General features: G+C 43.0%; 1 protein-coding gene and 1 long non-coding RNA gene across 2 annotated transcripts in view; one reads left to right on the forward strand and one right to left on the reverse strand.

Annotated features, from left to right (window-relative positions):
• The window catches only part of TMEM132E (transmembrane protein 132E), a 466,206-nt gene that overhangs the window by 356,276 nt on the left and 91,141 nt on the right, over window positions 1-18,789 (forward strand). Inside the window, exon 2 of the mRNA XM_056556520.1 lies at window positions 788-1,679. Coding sequence (XP_056412495.1) covers window positions 788-1,679 — 892 coding nt within the window. The remainder of the gene's footprint in view (window positions 1-787; window positions 1,680-18,789) is intronic.
• LOC130355815 (uncharacterized) lies at window positions 1,221-18,711 on the reverse strand. Its single transcript, XR_008888670.1, has 3 exons — window positions 18,600-18,711; window positions 17,771-17,828; window positions 1,221-1,342 (listed from the first exon to the last, which is right to left on the reverse strand). It is a non-coding gene; the product is annotated as an uncharacterized LOC130355815 (long non-coding RNA).

The following is an 18,789-nucleotide window of genomic DNA, read 5'->3' on the forward strand; positions in this document are numbered from 1 at the left end:
AAATCTTCTTCCCTAACCCCCATTAGGCGCGCTGACACAGAGCTCCCCCTCCTCGGCCACTCTGCATGCTGTGAAGATCTTCCCATGCTAACAGGACCTAACTGTTAAAGAAACCATCAGAGCACTGAGCACCAAGTGATCACATCTCAGAACATTTCTAGCTGTGTGCAAAGATGCTTCAGTGATTTTCTGCCTTATTTGCCTTCTTTTTCCCTTTTCCCTCATCTCTGCAGTTCAGAGTGATCAAAAAAATAAACATTGCCCTGTTCTGTGCTTAAGTTTACACATACCTAGACCTATCTATCTATCTATCTGCCTACCTACCTTCCTATCATAAGTAAATAATACTGCTACTGTGAATCTGATGCAAGCAACAATACATGGATCTGTGCTTTGCAGTAAAAACAAAATATCAAGCCATTCCTGTATGTGGCGGTGTATACAGGCAAAAGTCACTTCACAATCTAGTTTAGCATGATCACATGTTAAAGGTGTATTTTGGCTTTATACATCTTATCCCCTATCCAAAGGATAGGGGATTAGATGTATGATCGTAGGGGTCCCGCAGCGATGGGACCCCTGCCATCATACATCTAATCCCCTATCCTTTGGATAGGGGATAAGATGTATAAAGCCTAAATACCCCTTTAATGTTATGTTTTTTTGGTGATTTGTTATACTAGTTTTATGATTATTATATGTACAGAGATACAAGTCCATGCCATGCAATGACTTTTTTGACATCTTCCTTTATGCTGTTTAATGATTGTTAATTCTTATTTTTCAGCATCTTGTAAAGTGCTCCCTACAATCCATCCAACAGCCCTTCCACCGCCTCCATCTGCCATACTACCAGTGATTTATCGCCTATCAAATACCCGCCTTGCCTTCTTTTTGCGAGAAGAAGGGCCACTACCCACATGGAATTCAAGTATGCCTCTGCTGCAGCGCTCAGAGCCTTTTGTGGTTTTTCAAACAAAGGAATTACCTGTTCTGAATGTCACACTGGGACCTTTTGCTTCTGGACAGGTTTTGCCAAAGGAATTACTTCAGCCTTCAAGTATATTAGAAGTCCCTGATCGACTCACTGTAAACTGGAAAATAAGAGCTTACATTATTCGTACAAAGGTTCCTGCCACACAACCGTTTGTACAGGTGCTCTTTTATGTAGCTGGCCGTGATTGGGATGATTTTGGTGTCACAGAACGTCTTCCCTGTGTCCGGCTTCATGTTTTTCAGGAGATGCGAGAGCGCAAGACTTCATGCCGCTTACGGGGAAGTCTTGCCACATGTCTTGCTCAGGCTGAACTGCCTCAGAGTTGGTTTGGGTGGACAGCAGCACCTATGGGAAGACGGAAATCAACACCTGATAGAGCAGATCTTAATGGAGAAAGCCAACAAATAGAACTTTTCTACACTTTACATACACCAGACTCTACCGGAAGCTGCCAAAATGATATAAATACACGCAGAGGAGGGGAAGGACCAACTCAACATCCGCTTTTAAGGATTGGTAGTGTTAGCTTATACCAACCAGTTCAGGTTGATCAGATGGAAGAACAGCATTTGGATACAAATATCTTTATCAGGCTTCCAGATCGGCCACTGCGTCCTGGAGAGATTCTCAGCATCCTGCTTTACATTCAACCAAATGCAACTGTAGAACACTTCACAGTAAGGTAATATGGCACCATAAACTAAGTTAAATCCTATAATGTATCAAAGAAAAAATATGTAATAATGTTTAGTGATTTAGTACAGTGATATATGGAATGTTGCTATTGGAATGCAGATTGATCGAAAGCACCAGATTGACATTATCACAAAGGTCTTCTGCTGTGGATATATTGATATATATAGTATATGATGTACTAGATTTACTTCTCTTATTGGATCCTACTGTCCGAATAACCACACACATAGTACTGTTCTGTTATGAAAAGCTATATTGTTACTGTAAGCTAACCATGGCAGGAAAAATAATGGTGAAAACTGTGCCTCTATGAAGCACCAGCATAATACTAGCATATTTGCCCATTTACTTCCTCCATATAATGTTGGAGTAAAGCACTATTCAGTGTCCAAATAGTAGACCCCATATAGCAGCACATATTGCCAAAATAATATAACAATGTGACTTTAAAATATAACCATGTAATATGGTCCATCATAGTGTCCATAAAATGGTGCCAACCACAATGCCAATGTCATAGTGTCAGCTGCTTTGGCCCAGTCATATTGTTGGTTTTAGTACGTGATAAAGTCAGTTATTATAGGGTTCATAAAGCTGCCACATACTGTGCCCCAGAATATAATACTGCCACATACGGTGCCCCTGAGTATAAAGCTGCCACATACTGTGCCCCAGAATATAATTCTGCCACATATGGTGCCCCTGAGTATAAAGCTGCCACATACTGTGCCCCAGAATATAATTCTGCCACATATGGTGCCCCTGAGTATAAAGCTGCCACATACTGGGCCCCAGAATATAATACTGCCACACAATGTGCCCCTTAAATATAATATTGCCAACATTGTGCCCCTGAATATTATTCTGCCACATACTGTGCCCCTGAGTATAATGCTGCCACACTGGGCCCCTTAGTATACTGCCATATCTTTTACTTTTAAAGGGGTACTCCAGCCCTGAGACATCTTATCCCCTATCCAAGGCATAGGCGATTAGATGTCTTGCCGCGGGGGTCCCGCCGCTGGGGACACCCGCAATCTTGTATTCGCCACCCACCTGTTTGAGCTGTATTCGCCACCCACCTGTTTGAGCTGCACGCCGCGGTGGGTGGGGGGTGATGTCACACAGGGGCGGAGTGGTCGCCACCTGGCTGTTTGTGAGCTGGCACCGCAGCATGCAGCTCAAACAGGTGGAAGGTGAATACAAGATTGTGGGGGTCCCCAGCAGCGGGACCCCCGTGGTGAGACACCTTATCCCCTATCCTTCAGATAGGGGATAAGATGTTTCAGGGCAGGAGTACCCCTTTAATAACATTTTCCTAAACTAAGGTGTGTCATTTCAAATTGGTGCAGAAAAGGGACAGTGAGCTGCCAAAGAAATGAAAAGAACAAGCTACAATACCAGGTGCAGCCATTCCTAAATGTATGGTGCTGTGCTTATATACAGTGAGCAGGCCACAGCAATCACACCAGCACAGTGCCCCCCTCAGCAGAGGTGCCGGGGGTTGGTTCTTCACCAATCTAATATTGAAAGAAAGGCCATCACATCTTAAAAAACCTATTTATGGTAGTTGTATCATTATAGTAATGGATACAAAGCTAGGTAAGGGTGGGCTCATTGTAAATGGAAGAAGTATTGCAGTGCAAGGGTTTTGGGATGATGGTAACATACATTTTCTCAGTTAAACATATTTCCATATTAATTTAAACCATAGCTACAGTATCCCATGGATTCTTAATAATACTGGTGAACTGGCCAGTTTGTAAAGAAGCTTTCCTCTCCTAGAAGCTCTGATCTGAGCCTTTTTATGTGCCAACTACTATTGGTAAAACGCCAGGGTAGGGAATTTAGTAAGAGCAACTTGCCATTAAACATCATAAGAACTTTTTGCCTGAAAAAAAGTTAAGCTTATTATTATTATTTGGTGATAACTCTTTCATAGCTCTGTGATATTTACTGTGTCTACATGAAAAGACTTGACCTTATTAAGATATCTTTATAGATCTACAGTCATTTTCAGCTGGTCACTCTTCTATGTGCTATGAATGTAGATATATTTACACATTTTATATGCCACAATAGCATTCAGCCTCATGGATGTATTTATTAATAATACATTTCCATTAACTGTTGGTGGTTTTATGCTGCCCGAACCTCACGCAGCTTTAAACAGAGACAGGCTATGTTAAAAGAAAAAAAGCAAAAATTTTAAATTCTACAGCATAGCTTTAAAACCTACCAGGAATGGAGTATCTGCTCGTGGAAATTTGTCCCTGCAGCTGCTCTCCACCCCACCTGGCCTTATTGACCCTATAAGGCTGGGTTCACATATATCAGTCGTCCGGCACAGTTTCCTTCCGGCGTGCACTGGAGGGAAACTGATGCTAGAACTGATCCCATTCATTTGAATGGGACAGTTCACAATCATCCAGCATCTCAATTTTGACGCCGGATGGTTGAACATGCCGGAGGGCACCGGACAGCGGAACGCAGCTTGCTGCGTTCCCCTGTCCTTTGCCCAGAAACAATGGACGCCGCATGCCATACACCTGATGACAAGTTGTCATCAGTTGTGGCATCAGTTGCGTCGAGATTTAGGCTGAGTTCACCTATGCCGGATGCCGGACATATGTGAACCCAGCCTAAAGGGAGACCTGTCAATTATGCCCCGCAGGGTGGAGAGCAGCTGTGAGGACCACAACAATGTCTAGTTACCTCGTTCAGGTTATAGCATTTAGAGTAAATCATTTGTTTCATGCTGCTTGTGGTTTGGGCAGGATGAAACCACTGACAGGTTACCTTTAAACATACAGCACATATATTAGGTAACTTAGGAAAAGGGGAGGCCAAGTGTTCGCATGAGGGCCCTAGCCCCTTCAGTCAGCTGAACGCACCTGAATTGGTATGACCAGCTTGAATCAAAGGCAGCAGTGTGAATACTGTTGATAAGTCTGTATGTACATGAATACAGACAGATAAATAAACTAATATTTTCTGTTTATCGTTTCGATGGAAATAAATGAATATATGTCTAGTGGGAGATAAACCATATGTTTTGTCTTTTCCTTTAATCCAAGCTTCAAGAGAACTATTCTCGTAATACCAGAGCACAGATAGGTGATGGAGTCAAGATTACCTTTTCTTTTAACATTGCTGACAAAACAATTATAGTGGAGGACATGGGGAAGTGATAACTATTAAGCCCGTTGATCTCATGTCTATTCTGGGAGTCAATAAGATGTGTGCGCCATTAAGCTGTCTGTCCTGCAGCTCCGAGCGGAAGGGAAATAAGTGACACAAGCTAACAACGACACTAACAGTGACACTGCCTCTGAGGATCCTTCCATTAAGACCTACTGCTGACACTGATCCTTAAAAAACCCTGTATGTAATCATGTACTGGAGACCTCCTTGCTGCCATCACTTCAAAGATGCCATGACATGTTCATATATTCCCATATCCTGTGACAAATACACTCTCTATCATTACCCTCTAAACACAAAATACTGCAGCTCATGGCAATTCGGTCGACCTGTGGAAAACTGTGGACAGCACATTGTCCAAACATGCCCAAATTTCGTTACCTGGAACATAAGTGTCTTCATATGCCTATCCCCTTCTTCTATTTCAATGAACATATATCGGAGCTGGCATGTTCAAATAAGATCTCTTATGAATAGTCAGCAATAGCTACTAGATTTGAAATGTCCAACAGATGGAGGATTGGTTGGTTATCTGACTGTTCCTTTATCCAATGGCAGAGGTAGTTGTCGTACCGGGGCCCTGGTACCTAAGGGAGCCCCAAAACCCATAAGAGAGCAGTACAGTAATTGGCATATTGGGCCCTGTTGCAGACTTTGCATTGGGACCCTGAAGCTACAAGCTATGCCTCTGGCCAATTCTTTTTTTTTTTACCATAAATTAAGTAATGTTTCCACTCAGTTGAAATTGTTAGGGCCATAAAATTAATAACGTCAATACAATATATATACCTAAATGAATACATAACAACTGCACCATGAAAATTATTGTATACATTTTATGATATGAATACATCAACAATCTATCATAAAATACTTATTTAAAAACATAGATGGGGAGATTTATCATTGCATTTCGAGTTTTGTTTTTTTTGCTTACATCGGGTGCACAAAATGTTGCACGTGTACCCAAGCACTTTTTTTTGCAACTTTTGTGGGTACGCAGAAAGTACCAAACAGCCTTACTTAAACAACTTTTAGTTTTTACTTTGCAATGGCGATGAATTTATGAAGCGGGAATGTTGCACATAGGCATTAAAAAAAATCGCACACTCACTCCAAAAAGTGGCACACCTAAGCCAGTTCAGACCTGATTTACAAAACTATAGAAAAATATATGGAGATACAGACCTCTAGATACACATTTAGTGTTCGGATAGACTGTATAGTGATTAATGGTCTGGTGTCAGGATATGGCGATTTACTTAACATGTATTACTGACTGGGTATTATACCCGATTAGTAGTGTTGAGTGATATTAATAGTTGAATGGATGTAGTGCTAATAAATAAATTATTTAAAATATACACAGGCTAAGTGATGATAGGATTTTGATAGTAAATTTTAATAATTGGTATTGCGTGTGCGGCTGTGCAGGGCCCTTGCACTAACCCCACCTATAAAAATACTTTGTTAAAACAAATAAGTCATATAGTATACACTAACATGTGATAGATAAGCAATAGTAAAATTGATGCGATAAAATTAGATAAGAGAGATCAGCAGTCCCTAATTGTAATAGCTGGAATTATAATAGTTAATATGATACAGTTCAGTGAAAGGGAATATTGCTTGATTCCTCGATGGTTATCCACTGCAACAAAGTTCAAAGGGCTATGCAGAGTTCAAAGTGTTAAGCAATATATGGTGGAAATTCAAGGTGCTACAAAATGTATGATTATGATCCTCCACTAAGTTAGTAAATGACTTGAAAGAGGTTGTAGCAATTGTAGCAATTGTAATGGAGGACTATTGTAGCAATTGTTGCAAAGTACCGTTTCCCTGGTGCGCTCCGATGTGTAGCACGGTCCTTCTCGTTCTCAGGCTGGCACAGCTCGGCAGCTGGCCTGATGAAAAAGCCTGGGATCTCCCTGCGCTGGCGCAGGGTCTTGCTGCCGGGAGTTGGTAGATGCGGTGGAGCCGGTGAATACCGTGGAGACGGTGTTCTGCGCTGGGGGGAGGCTGCACTTAGATGGTCCGGAGTCTGGCACAGGTCTGCGTCTGGCCGATGGATAAGGCGGGTGCAGGTGAGTGGTGGATGTGCTGGGATGATAGCGGAGCCGCATCCTCATGCGAAAATGCGTGCTCCAGCAGTTGCAAATGGTATTTGGCTGATTGGACTGGATATAACACCAAACGCGTTTCGGGGTGTCCCCTTCTTCAGTGGCTATATATTTATAAATATAGATTATAAACGCGGCTCCGCTATCATCCCAGCACATCCACCTCTCACCTGCACCCGCCTTATCCATCGGCCAGAGGCAGACCTGTGCCAGACTCCGGACCATCTAAGTGCAGCCTTCCCCCAGCGCAGAACACCGTCTCCATGGTATTCACCGTCTCCACGGCATCTACCAACTCCCGGCAGCAAGACCCTGAGCCAGCGCAGGGAGATCCCAGGCTTTTCCATCAGGCCACCTACCGAGCTGTGCCAGCCTGAGAACGAGAAGGACCATACTACACATCGGAGCGCACCAGGGAAGCGGTGAGCGGTGCTGTGCACCAACAACTTTCACATGTACTTTGCAACAATTGCTACAATAGTCCTCCATTACAATTGCTACAATTGCTACAACCTCTTTCAAGTCATTTGCTAACTTAGTGGAGGATCATAATCATACATTTTGTAGCACCTTGAACTTCCACCATATATTGCTTAACACTTTGAACTCTGCATAGCCCTTTGAACTTTGTTGCAGTGGATAACCATCGAGGAATCAAGCAATATTCCCTTTCACTGAACTGTATCATATTAACTATTATAATTCCAGCTATTACAATTAGGGACTGCTGATCTCTCTTATCTATTTTTATTGCATCCATTTTACTATTGCTTATCTATCACATGTTAGTGTATACTATATGCCTTATTTGTTTTAACAAAGTATTTTTATAGGTGGGGTTAGTGCAAGGGCCCTGCACAGCCGCACACGCAATACCAATTATTAAAATTTACTATCAAAATCCTATCATCACTTAGCCTGTGTATATTTTAAATAATTTATTTATTAGCACTACATCCATTCAACTATTAATATCACTCAACACTACTAATCGGGTATAATACCCAGTCAGTAATAAATGTCAAGTAATATCGCCATATCCTGACACCAGACCATTAATCACTATACATTCTATCCGAACACTAAATGTGTATCTAGAGGTCTGTATCTCCATATATTTTTCTATATTATACTTTGACACGTAGGGTTAACGTGTATCATACAGTACCTCGATACTCATTCATCATCTATTAGTGTGAGCCCCCGCCCTTCAATTTATTTCAACTGATTTACAAAACTGCCATTGAAGGGCACTTTAAAAAAATCTCCCAACTGCAACTCGGAACCTGGCTGCTCATAGCAAGCAGATATGTAGCGCAACAGGTGTGAAGCAAGTACAGGTACGCCCAATGTCCTGAAAGGGGTACTCCGACGCTAAGACATCTTATTCCCGATCGCAGGGGGTCCCGCCACTGGGGCCCCCCGTGATCTTGCACGCAGCACCCCGTTACAATCAGTCCCCGGAGCGTGTTCGCTCCGGGTCTGATTACTGGCGATCACGGGGGCCGGAGCATTGTGACATCACGGCTTGCATTGAGGGGGCGGAGTGTGACATCACACTGGGAGGGGCCAGGATGTCACAATGCGGTCACGCCCCCTCTCATAGGGTTGCATTGAGGGGGCGGAGCGGGACATCACACAGGGGCGGGGCCATGATGTCACAATGCTCCAGCCCCCGTGATCACCAGTAATCAGACCTGGAGTGAACATGCTCCGGGGACTGATTGTAATGGGGTGCTGCGTGCAAGATCACGGGGGTCCCCAGCGGTGGGACCCCCGCGATCGGGGATAAGATGTCTTAGCACCGGAGTTCAACTTTAACGTGTTAAAGAGTTCGAGTAAAATGAAAGCTGAACTGTGATTGATTGCTATGGGCAGCAAAGAGAATCTTACTATAAGACAGCTTGATAAATGTCCCCCAAAGTTTGTAAAAAACACAATATGGCAGGGAGCTGATGCAAATTCCTGTCCTACCTGTTATATGAATTTTAGCGAATGCCAATGCGAGCCATGTTTCAGTGACCTCTCTGGTTCCAATCATTGCAAATTATATTTTTGGAGACAATGACAATGAGGATGATTAGTGCCAAGTGCCAGGTGCACTGTGCTACCCACTGCCCAGTACCATATATAGGAGAAGGTAATGAAGAGAAGACAAGGCAGATAGAGAGCTCCTATCAGTGATCTCCATAAGAAATTAGTGAGAGATGAAGCTCTTACTTTATCATCGCCTGCTCCAGCTAACGTGGGATTATTTTTGCAATGTAGAGTTGCTGCACTTGACACATGTAGCTGACTTCTCACAAGCTTCTTTAAATATCAAGTAGCGACTGTACAGACCCAGGCTTATTAATTCTCTTGAACAGCAAGTACAACCCTTGGCAAAAAAAATATGGAATCCCCACACTTAAAAAGTGGTCATCTGGGTCTTTCACTTCATAGGAAATACACAAATCACAGTACCTTGTTTACACTTAAAAAAGGCCATAAAAACTGCCACAGGTTTTTCCTACGTTTTTGCCTTTGAGTGGAAATTGCATTTTTGGCCCCTTTGGCGTTTTTTTTTCTGAATTTGTTGGGTACAAAAAAAAAAAAAGATGCAGTAGGGATGGGAAAAAATGTATTTAACGAAATTTTTATTTTTTAAAGCAAAATTTTTATAAATTTTTAATAAAGTGTGTGTGTGTTTCACTTTTTTTCCCTCTATTTTAATTTTTTTTAGGTAGCACTATTACAGATGGTTCCATAATGGGAGTAGTAGTACCTGTACTAATAGAAAAATCGCCCCGAATGTCACTCCTGACACCCAATACGATTGTCCTATTTCTATTGCAGAAATTCGGAGCAGCTCAATACAGCGCTCCCATCTCTGCTCTGTACTCCGGCCGGCCAGTGATGTGAATAGATACGCACATCACTCATTCATATTTTCCACCCAGAGTGGGGATTGTCCGAATGGTTGCAGCCAATCACCGCTCTCAGCGGGAAATATGAATCAGTGATGTTCTATTCATATCACTGGCTGGCCAGAGTATAGTGCAGAGATGCGGAGCGCTGTACAGAGCCGCTCCACATCTCTGCAATAGATAGGACAATCGCAGCGGGTGTCAGGAGTGACACTCACTGTGATCTGTCCTTCACTGCAGGTACTACTACTCCCAAAATGGAGCACACTCTGCTCCATGCTGGAAGCTGTAGTACCTGCATTAATAGACAGATCGGAGCGACACCCAATGCGATCGTCCTGTATAATGTATAGATGTGGGCGCCGCTCTTCTATGGTCCCCTGCACTGACATATATATACACCTATTCATTAGTGATGAGCAGCATTGGCCATATTCAAATTCACGATATATAGACGAAGATTCGTCCTATATTCGCGAATTTCGCATATTCGTTATATTCGCATATTCGTATATGTGAATATTCACATATTCCGTATTCGAGGAAGAAAACAGTGACTTTACTATTGGTTGCTAGGGATGTTGTTGATAACCTCTGACAAGTGTATTTGCATCATTCTAATTGGCCCACAAAAGAAAAGAAGGAATATGCGAATATTCACATATGCGAATATGTGCATATGCGAATATTCACATATGCAAATATGCGCATATGCGGAAAAAAAGAATATTCGCAATTTCGAATATATAAAGAATTTATTCGCAATATTCGCGAATTTGCGATATTCACAATAAAAATTTGAAATGCGAATATTCGCGCCCAACACTACTATTCATATTTCCCACAGAGAGTTGCGATTGGCTGAAACCACATGGCCAATCACAGCTCTCTGTGGGAAATATGAATAGGTGTATATATATGGCTGTGCAGGGGACCATAGAAGAGCAGCCGGCAGCATCTATAAATGATCCAGAAGGATCATTTATAGAGGCGATCTATCAATTATTACTAGTACTACTGCTCCCATCATGGAACAGTGTGTTCCATGCTGGGAGTAGTAGTACTACCTAAAAAAAAAAAAAAAAAAAAAGGGAAAAACATACACAACATTTTTATTATTGTCAGCTACATTTTTTGTGCCCTGCCCGCACACATAAATTGATCCCTGTTTAAAAATTAATAAAAATGTAGTTAGAAAAAAGATACATTTCATTAAATACAAGTTTTTTCCATCACTACTATATCTTTTTATTATTTTTTTTAATGGTACCCTACGAAATTTTATAAAAAAAAAGGTATCTTTATCACTCTCTTGGATTGCTAAAGTCCAAAAAAAGAATAAAAAACGCCCGCAAAAATGCCAAAGTTAAAACCCACATGGCGTTTTTCTTGGCTTTTTTCACTCCCATAGAAAATTGTCAAGAATTTGCTTAAAAAACGCGAAAGTCTCAACAAGAGGTCATTTTTGAAAAACTGCCAAGGAGCAAAAAATAGCTGAAAAACGCCAAAAGGATTAAAAAAAAAAAAAAAAACACCAAACTGGAAAATGCCAAGTGGATATGGCATTTTGCAGTTCCATCTAACATCTGGCCGCAGTGTTCTTTCACAAAAAAAACACCATGCGGCAGAGTGGGCGTTTTTCATTGGCGTTTTTGCAAAAAAAAATAAAAGTGGAAACCTAGCCTAATAGTGGAAAATGCTGGCTTCACTCAACATGCTTCAAACTGATGAAAGGCTTTTTTTCATCAATGCCATAGGGTTTTTTTCCCCAGATAAAGTAGAGAAAACTATTAAAAAAGCACTCAAAAAACCTTATTGTTATTGACTCCCTAGCTGTTTTGCTTAACCAAATTGGTCTCCTATTGTGAACACATTTATTTGTCGTTCACAAGATTTATTTAGGATGCTCTTAAAAATCTCCCATTTAGCCTGTTTTTTATTACTGAGGACAAAGTCCAAGTCTATGCCACGGAGGTCCTCTATTAGTTGGTCAAAATTGGTCTTCCCGAAGTTTAATGTCTTTTGTAGCCCCACTTGTAGACATTGTCTTATAGAATATGTGAAAGCTTATTACGCTGCAGTCCCTTTTTATTTTTTACAGAAAAAAAAAAAAGCAAGACAAGCTTCTTTTTCTTTACCGATCTTAAACATCTAGGTTACAAAACTGATGATCTTAAAGAGTACCTGTCACCAAAAAAACTTTTTATACTTTGTTAATCAATGTATTAGAAACAACTTTTTAATAACATGGGATTAACAAAAATGTATTTTTATGTCTTTTTACTTTTAAAAGACTGACCACAAGGGGTCTCCCTACATGTCCCTGTACAGAGTTCGGACTCATGCCGGCCTGGCAGCATGAGTCTGAAATCTCAGTGCAGCCGGACTTGAAGAGCACAGTGCAGCTCCCCGCCTGTGAATTAGACAGGCGGGAGCAAGCGTTGTGACTGCAGCACGGGCACTCCTGACCTGACCAACCGTGTCATCAGGCTGCTCCCCCTTGCAAGGAGAGCCGGCGTGCGCTGGCCAAATATCAGTGTAGCGCACGGCTGAACAGAAGAGGATTGTCTGCCTCAAGTGAGTCTGATTGAGGTCTTACGCACGGCTGCACAGAAGAGGATCGGGTCTGCCTCTCCTGAGTGTGATCGAGGTCTTCAGCAGGGAGTAGCAAGGTAATGGGCATTAGTGATATATATAGGCATATATAGGCATTAGATATATATATATATATATATATATATATATATATATATATATATGTTTGAAGAGGAAGAAGGGCAGAAATGCGCCCCGACAGGCATCAGATGTTGTTGCGCCTGCCGAGCCACACCCCCTTCCTCCCTTGCTCACGGCAGGATTTGGGCAGCAACAGGGGATGAAAAAGAGGTATTTATAGGTGGTTTTGGGTACAAATAAATAAAGACAGGGATAGAGTCAGTGAGAGTCAGGGACAGATGGGGAGGGGAGATTAGGGACGGTTTAGTTGATGATAGGTACTCTTTAACAACTATCTAACACAAGTGACATATATATATATATATATATATATATATAGTAGAATAAAGTGTCCCGCAGCACTCCAGTAGTGATCAAAATAGGTTTATTACCTCAAGGTAAGATACAACGTTTCGACCGTCACCACGGTCTTTTTCAAGCATGATTGAAAAAGACCGTGGTGACGGTCGAAACGTTGTATCTTACCTTGAGGTAATAAACCTATTTTGATCACTACTGGAGTGCTGCGGGACACTTTATTCTACTATACAACACTGCTGCTGCCAGTGACCCGGGCTGCGATTGGGCCCGCTTGCACCCGCTACACCTTTGCATCCCTGGTGTGCTGCTCCTCCTTGCTATCTGGATATATATATATATATATATATATATATATATATATATAAATGAAACAGTTACAGTCACTATTACCAAGATAACCCTCTACCTCTACATACTACTTTGCATATTATGTCTGGTCTATTGGTTAGTATAACGTTCCAGAAATGAGCCCCCCCTTTCCCCCTGCTTGCTGGATCCTGCACTAATTGGGAAAGGTAATTGTCCTTTATTATTGCCAAAAACCTGTTTTGTGTTGCTTGACCTGCAGGTTTCAGCTTCCAAGTCTATATCAGGGTAGTTGAAGTCCCCCATATTAAAGGGGTATTCCGGTGGAAAACTTTTTTTTATCAACTGCTGCCAGAAAGTTAAACAGATTTGTAAATTACTTCTATTAAATAAATCTTAATCCTTCCAGTACTTATTAGCTGCTGAATACTACAGAGGAAATTATTTTCTTTTTGGAACAGAGCTCTCTACTGACATCATGACCACAGTGCTCTCTGCTGACACCTCTGTCCATTTTAAGAACTGTCCAGAGTAGAAGAAAATCCTCATAGAAAACATATGCTGCTCTACAGAGATGTTACCAGAGAGCACTGTGGTTATGATGTCAGCAGAGAGCTCTGTGTTCCAAAAAGAAAAGAATTTCCTCTGTAACATTCAGCAGCTAATAAGTACTGGATTAAGATTTTTTTAATAGAAGTAATTTACAAATCTGTTTAACTTTCTGGCACCAGTGGATTTAAAAAAAAAAAGTTTTCCACTGGAGTACCCCTTTAATCACTTCACCTTCCTTTGATGCCCCGTCTAATAACATTAGCAGGTTTACTGCTGCTTCCATTATACTTTGCTACTTATAGCAAACCCCTATTATTAATTTAATGTTTTTACCTTGCCTTATTTCCACCCATAGAGACTCTGCATGATAATTTTTCTTACATATGTCCTTGCACAATATAGGCCTGAGACAGGATTTTACATATAAGGCTTCTGGCATTAGTACACGTACACCAGATGTTTTTATTCCTTTCCTCTTATCAGGTATGACTGTTCTCACCGCTCCACCCCCAGTTTTAATAAAGAAGAACAAATTGTGAAACTAATCTTTCAGCTTCTCTTTTTTAACCATCTTGATGTAGAATATTATTTATCAATAGTGTAATCTGGACACACATATTACTATAATTTATTTTTATTTGCTTGGGGGACATGAAGCCGGAATATTTAACTGATAAACAAATGCTACTTTGTGTTATATCTGTGATTTGCATATTTCCTAGGAAGTAAAAAAAGCTGGGTGACTATCCTTTAAGCGTGAGGATTTAATAATGTTTGCTAAGGGATGTATGAGTCTGCTTGTCTCCATAGCTGCTGCTTGACATTGGTGGAGTATGCGCAGGGTCAGCCTTTAGGGTGTGCGAGCTGGGCGGCCGCACAGGGCGCCATAGCAACAGGGGTGCCGGGCGTCCGACACAGCTCGCAGTGTAACAGGCCGGTGTGAAGTGAGATTTTAAAACCCATGCAAAAGTCGGCCCGCTCCCAAGGTCCCGAAGTCGGCATGAGATAATTAGGCCACGCCCCCTTATCTCCCCCTCCCGGAGGATGGAGGATGCAGCTCTGCATTAGACAAGAAGACAGAGCAGGGGGAGAGAGAGGATGTACACAGCTCCCTCCCCTCCCTCTGCTCTGTCCCCAGAGGACCTAACTTACCACGGGGAGGTTGCAAGTTTGCACGGGGAAAACAGAGCAGGGGGAGGGGAGAGAGGATGTACGTGCACAGCTCCCTCCCCTCCCCCTGCTCTGTCTTCAGAGGACCTAACTTACCACGGGGAAAACACAGAGCAGGGGGAGGGGAGAGAGGATGTACACAGCTCCCTCCCCTCCCCCTGCTCTGTCTTCAGAAGACCTAACTTACCACGGGGAAAACACAGAGCAGGGGGAGGGGAGAGAGGATGTACACAGCTCCCTCCCCTCCCCCTGCTCTGTCTTCAGAAGACCTAACTTACCACGGGGAAAACACAGAGCAGGGGGAGGGGAGAGAGGATGTACGTGCACAGCTCCCTCCCCTCCCCCTGCTCTGTCTTCAGAAGACCTAACTTACCACGGGGAAAACACAGAGCAGGGGGAGGGGAGAGAGGATGTACACAGCTCCCTCCCATCCCCCTGCTCTGTCTTCAGAAGACCTAACTTACCACGGGGAAAACACAGAGCAGGGGGAGGGGAGAGAGGATGTACGTGCACAGCTCCCTCCCCTCCCCCTGCTCTGTCTTCAGAGGACCTAACTTACCACGGGGAAAAACACAGAGCAGGGAGAGGGGAGAGAGGATGTACACAGCTCCCTCTCCCTGCTCTGTCTTCAGAGGAGCTAACTTACCACGGGGAAAACACAGAGCAGGGGGAGGGGAGAGAGGATGTACACAGCTCCCTCCCCCTGCTCTGTCTTCAGAGGACCTAACTTACCACGGGGAAAACACAGAGCAGGGGGAGGGGAGAGAGGATGTACACAGCTCTCTCCCCTCCCCCTGCTCTGTCTTCAGAAGACCTAACTTACCACGGGGAAAACACAGAGCAGGGGGAGGGGAGAGAGGATGTACGTGCACAGCTCCCTCCCCTCTCCCTGCTCTGTCTTCAGAGGACCTAGCTTACCACGGGGAAAAACACAGAGCAGGGGGAGGGGAGAGAGGATTACACAGCTCCCTCCCCCTGCTCTGTCTTCAGAGGACCTAACTTACCACAGGGAAAACACAGAGCAGGGGGAGGGGAGAGAGGATGTACATGCTCAGCTCCCTCCCCTCTCCCTGCTCTGTCTTCAGAGGACCTAACTTACCACGGGGAAAAACACAGAGCAGGGGGAGGGGAGAGAGGATGTACACAGCTCCCTCCCCCTGCTCTGTCTTCAGAGGACCTAACTTACCACGGGGAAAACACAGAGCAGGGGGAGGGGAGAGAGGATGTACACAGCTCCCTCCCCCTGCTCTGTCTTCAGAGGACCTAACTTACCACGGGGAAAACACAGAGCAGGGGGAGGGGAGAGAGGATGTACGTGCACAGCTCCTCACCTCCCTAATGACTTCTATGTGTGAAGGAGGACATACTGCACTCCACAGGCTGGGGATAAGGGGGGGTACATCACAGCATGAAAGCTGGGGATGATTTCTGTGTGTGAAGGAGACATATTACACAGGCTGGGGATGTATAGACTGCAGGGGAATAAATATCATACTGGGGATGATATCTATGTGTGAGGAGGGGGACTCCTGATTGACGCATGCTGGGAGTTGTAGTCCCTGTTATGTGTGTGTATGCCAGGGAAACACTGGTGTATGAACTATAACTCCCAGTGTTTGTTGTTACAAAGGTTGTTTTCCTCTTTGTGTATGTTTATGGGGTAATAGGGGGGGGCGCAACAAGGTTAGCTCGCACAGGGCGCCTGAACACCTAAGGCCGGCCCAGAGTATGCGGCACTGTCTGCAGTTGCCAACTAAGAAGTCATTGTGGCATTTAAGTCACTGACTAGGGAGCAATGTCATAGTTCTTAGTAACATATGTGCAAACTACTTAGAAAAAAAAAATGTGTAGAAATTAGCCAGTAAGTTACCCTGCAGATGGAATCTTTATGGCATATTTGGCTTCATAATTTCCATGTGTGCTTATGTAATTTCACAAATTGCGCCACTAACCATCATTGATCTGTGGTATGCTATATCACATGGTACACAATAACTACAACTATGGGAGACACTCAAGTCAAGACCAGGTTTCCTTCTTCAGTCATATCATGTACAAACAAATGTAGGATCATAAACTGTATAATGCACAGTGGTTGTCTACGCAAAATCACTGATGCTTTCTAAGGAAGGAAAATTCTTTTGGCAGGCTGGTGCAAGTGTAAAAAGAGTGAGAGGGACAAAACTATAAGAGAGAGAGAGAGAGATGAGTCCCCAAGGAGAAACAGTTACAATTATACAATTTGTTCTGCAGTAATTGCTCAGGTTATTAGCATAACCGAGACAAACCATATGTTGTGCCGTGTATCTTTTTATTAGGTCCAATGTGCTCACTTTCCCTAATCAGAGTGCCGCCTGCGCCTGCGTGCACACCGCCATCCCCGGGGACAGGTGACTGAAGGCATGAAGTCTTTGTGGAAAGCAGCAGAGCTCAGGGGTAGACTCCTACTGTGATCTCATTTAACAAGCCGTGTGTTTGTATCTTTATAAAAGTGTTTGTTTGGGTAATGAGCCATTTTGTGCTTGTGCAGATCAAGCTAGAAAGGGACATGTAAGTTGTCAGATTCTGCATGAATCATCAGTAATGCTCATTAAGTAGAAGACATTGGAATAAACATACACAGCATTCTGCAATGGGTTGGACTGGCCTGCTAGCCTTAAAATAAGCAGTGTCATTGCAAGAACAGTTCCTTCAGTTTTTGTAGATAGCGACTGTATACATTGTATTGACTGGGACATCAGTGCCACCAGTGTTTTACTTTCTATATCAACTAAAGAACTTACCTCAGATTTTTTGTGTGTTCTACTTTCCTCTGTATAGAATATAGATTTGCTCCCATATCTGTCGGTGCAATATAGAGAACATTCCTGTCATCCTGGAAATGTTAACAAACCCCTTTATTGCTATACTAAACCCCATTCTAGTAATACTATATTATCACAATATAATTGTGACTCTGTACATCCAATATGGAGATGACTGTATATACACATCCATTGTGGAGCTTACTGTATAGTTTATCCATATCCACTGCAGAGCTGGCTAAATATACACATCCATTGCGAGCTGACTGTATATACACATTCCTATTGAGCTGACTGTATATGCACATCCATTGTGGAGGTGGTTGTGTATACACATGCCTATGGCGATGACTGTATATACATATCCACTGCAGAGCTGGCTAAATATACACATCCATTGCGAAGCTGACTATATATACACATGCCTATTGAGCTGACTGTAAATGCACATCCATGGTGGAGGTGATTGTATATACACATGCCTATGGCGATGACTGTATATACATATCCACTGCAGAGCTAGCTAAATATACACATCCATTGCGAAGCTGACTGTATATACACATGCCTATTGAGCTGACTGTATATGCACATCCATGGTGGAGGTGGATGTATACACACATGCCTATGGCGATGACTGTATATACATATCCACTGCAGAGCTGGCTAAATATACACATCCTTAAAAATAAGGTGCAGCTCACAACAGAAGGACCGAGGCAGTTGAAGCTAAAGCCGGACCCCACCGGCAACAATAATATAAATTAATTAAAAAGTTGATGAATGAATGATACAGAGTATCTCTCACCACTGCTTCTGGCTTGATCTGTTCTAGTAGATGGGTCGCAGCCTTATATTCCTCATGTGCCCCAATGAGTGGAAGGGGGGCACAAATTGATAGATCTCCCTTAGCAACCCCGTTGGCAGGGGGGCGCAAATAGATGTTACGTATCGTGAGCTCCGATGGCAGGGGAGCAAGCGGCAGTTGCAGCGCTCGG

The sequence above is a fragment of the Hyla sarda genome, chromosome 2, assembly GCF_029499605.1.
Source record: "Hyla sarda isolate aHylSar1 chromosome 2, aHylSar1.hap1, whole genome shotgun sequence".
NCBI classification, from domain to species: domain Eukaryota; kingdom Metazoa; phylum Chordata; class Amphibia; order Anura; family Hylidae; genus Hyla; species Hyla sarda.